The 1980-nt window shown below is 61.0% G+C and overlaps 1 protein-coding gene across 1 annotated transcript; it reads right to left on the reverse strand.

The window, feature by feature from the left end:
• Positions 1-487: 487 nt before the first annotated feature.
• Positions 488-1883, reverse strand: LOC113942282. Its single transcript, XM_027633411.1, has 3 exons — positions 1480-1883; positions 1282-1359; positions 488-638 (listed from the first exon to the last, which is right to left on the reverse strand). The coding sequence occupies exons 1-3, from the start codon at positions 1868-1870 to the stop codon at positions 493-495; spliced, it is 615 nt and encodes a 204-aa protein (XP_027489212.1). The 5' UTR covers positions 1871-1883; the 3' UTR covers positions 488-492.
• Positions 1884-1980: the final 97 nt, after the last annotated feature.

The following is a 1980-nucleotide window of genomic DNA, read 5'->3' on the forward strand; positions in this document are numbered from 1 at the left end:
AACCTGGGATTGGGAATGGGAAGGAGCCCGGGCATGGTGGGAACCCCCGGCTCAGGTTTGAGGGGCAGGGACCCCCTGACACTCTGAGATTGGGATCTGGAATGGGAATGGCACTGGGAATGAGCCTGGGCATGGCGGGAACCCCCAGCTCAGGTTTGAGGGGCAGGGACCCCCTGACACCCTGGGATTGGGATCTGGAATGGGAATGGCACTGGGAATGAGCCTGGGCACGGCAGGAACCCCTGGCTCAGTTCTGGGGGGCAGGGACCCCCCCAAACTCGCCAACCAGCTCAGTTTTAGGGTGCAAAGGCCCCCCAATCAGTCACTTTTGGGGTGCACAGTCCCCTCACGGCCCCAAAAATCAGCTCGCTTTTGGGATGATCCCACGGGATCTCCGAGCCCGGACTCCACTGGATCAATTCAACCCTCCCACAAGCCAAAATGGAGTTGGGGGGTTCCCCTCAGACTCCCCCAATCCTAACCCTGAGCCCCTCAGGGCACCTTGAGGTATCCCGTGCGCCGGTCCAGGTTCAGGTGGATGTTCTTGATCTCCCCAAATTCAGCAAAGCGATCGTGCACATCCTCCTCTGTGGCCTCCTCGTGCACCCCTGTCACGAACAGGATCCAGCCCTCCACAGCTGGGGGGGGAAAAAAAGGGGGTCAGGGGGCTGGGAAAGGGGGATCCCCCCAGAAATCCCACCCTCAGCGAGGGGATGTGGAGTTCCCAAGGCTGAGATTTGGGGGTTGAGCCAAAATCAATCCCGGGAATTGAGGAGGGGGGGAGCCCTGACCTGGAGCTCAGGACCACCCCCCCCCCATTCCTCCTTCCCACGGAGAAGTGTCCCTAAGAAAAGGTGTGTCCCCCAAATTCCATAGCTGGGAAGGGGAGATGGAGCCCTAGAGTCCATAAATCCTGGGAAGGGGGGAAAGGCTCATCCCAAATTGGAGCCCAGGATCCCCCAACTCCCCATTCCCCTTCCCTCCCACAGGGAAGGTGTCCCCAGTGACACTCAGAGGCTGTGGGGTCCCCAAGAAGTGGTGTGTCCCCCCCAAATCTCCCCCATTCCCACCCTTGGGAAGGGGATACAGAGCCCACGAGTTTGAGATTTGGGGTATTTGCCCCAAAATAAATCCTGGGAATGACGGGGGCAGTTGGAAAAAGTATTATCCCAGCAGGGCTGAGCCCTGACCTGGAGCTCTGGATTCACTGTGTCCACCATGTCCACCCCATGTCCTCCCCATGTCCCTCATGTCCCCCATGTCCCTCATGTCCCCACTCACATCTCTGTGGTCCTGGTTCATCCCCATCCTGCTCCACGCTGTCATAATCCTCCCGCACCCGGGCCCGGGATCCTTCCTCTGGAAAAGGGGGAACACGATGGGATAACGGGGCCCCTCAATCCCCCCACTGTGGCACAGGGTGGGGTGTCACCCACCCCCCAACCCCAGGGTGCCAGGGAAGGGTTTTTGGGGCCTCACCTGAACCGAAGCCGCGGCCCTTCCGCTTCTTGGCCTTTTCCTTCAGCTTGTGGATGCTCTCTGGGGGGAGGAGGCAGGAATTGGGGGGGGGACATCGTGGAGTCAGGGGGAGAAGGACCCCCCCAGATGGGCAGGGACCCCTCCCAGTCGTGGCTGGGAATGACCCTCTTGGGCTGGGAATGATCCCCCAGGCTGGGAAGAACCCCCCTGGTACAGGCAACAGGCAGGGACCACCCCCAGGAAAGGCAGGACCGTCTCCCCATGATGGGAATGACCCCACAGGGACGGACAGGATCACCTTGCCCCAGAGCTGGGAATGACCCCGGTGGGCCAGGAATGACCCTTTGATCCCGATGGGACAAGCATGACCCCTGCCAAGGAAAGGCAGCATCTCCCACCGTGCTGGGAATGACCCCCTGGGAGAGGCAGGACCCCCCTGGGAACAACAGGATCCCCCCTGGAACTACAAGATCCCCCTGCGAGCTACAGGACTCCCCCTGG

Source organism: Corapipo altera, unplaced genomic scaffold, assembly GCF_003945725.1.
Source record: "Corapipo altera isolate COAL_440 unplaced genomic scaffold, ASM394572v1 59221, whole genome shotgun sequence".
Taxonomy (NCBI): Eukaryota; Metazoa; Chordata; class Aves; order Passeriformes; family Pipridae; genus Corapipo; species Corapipo altera.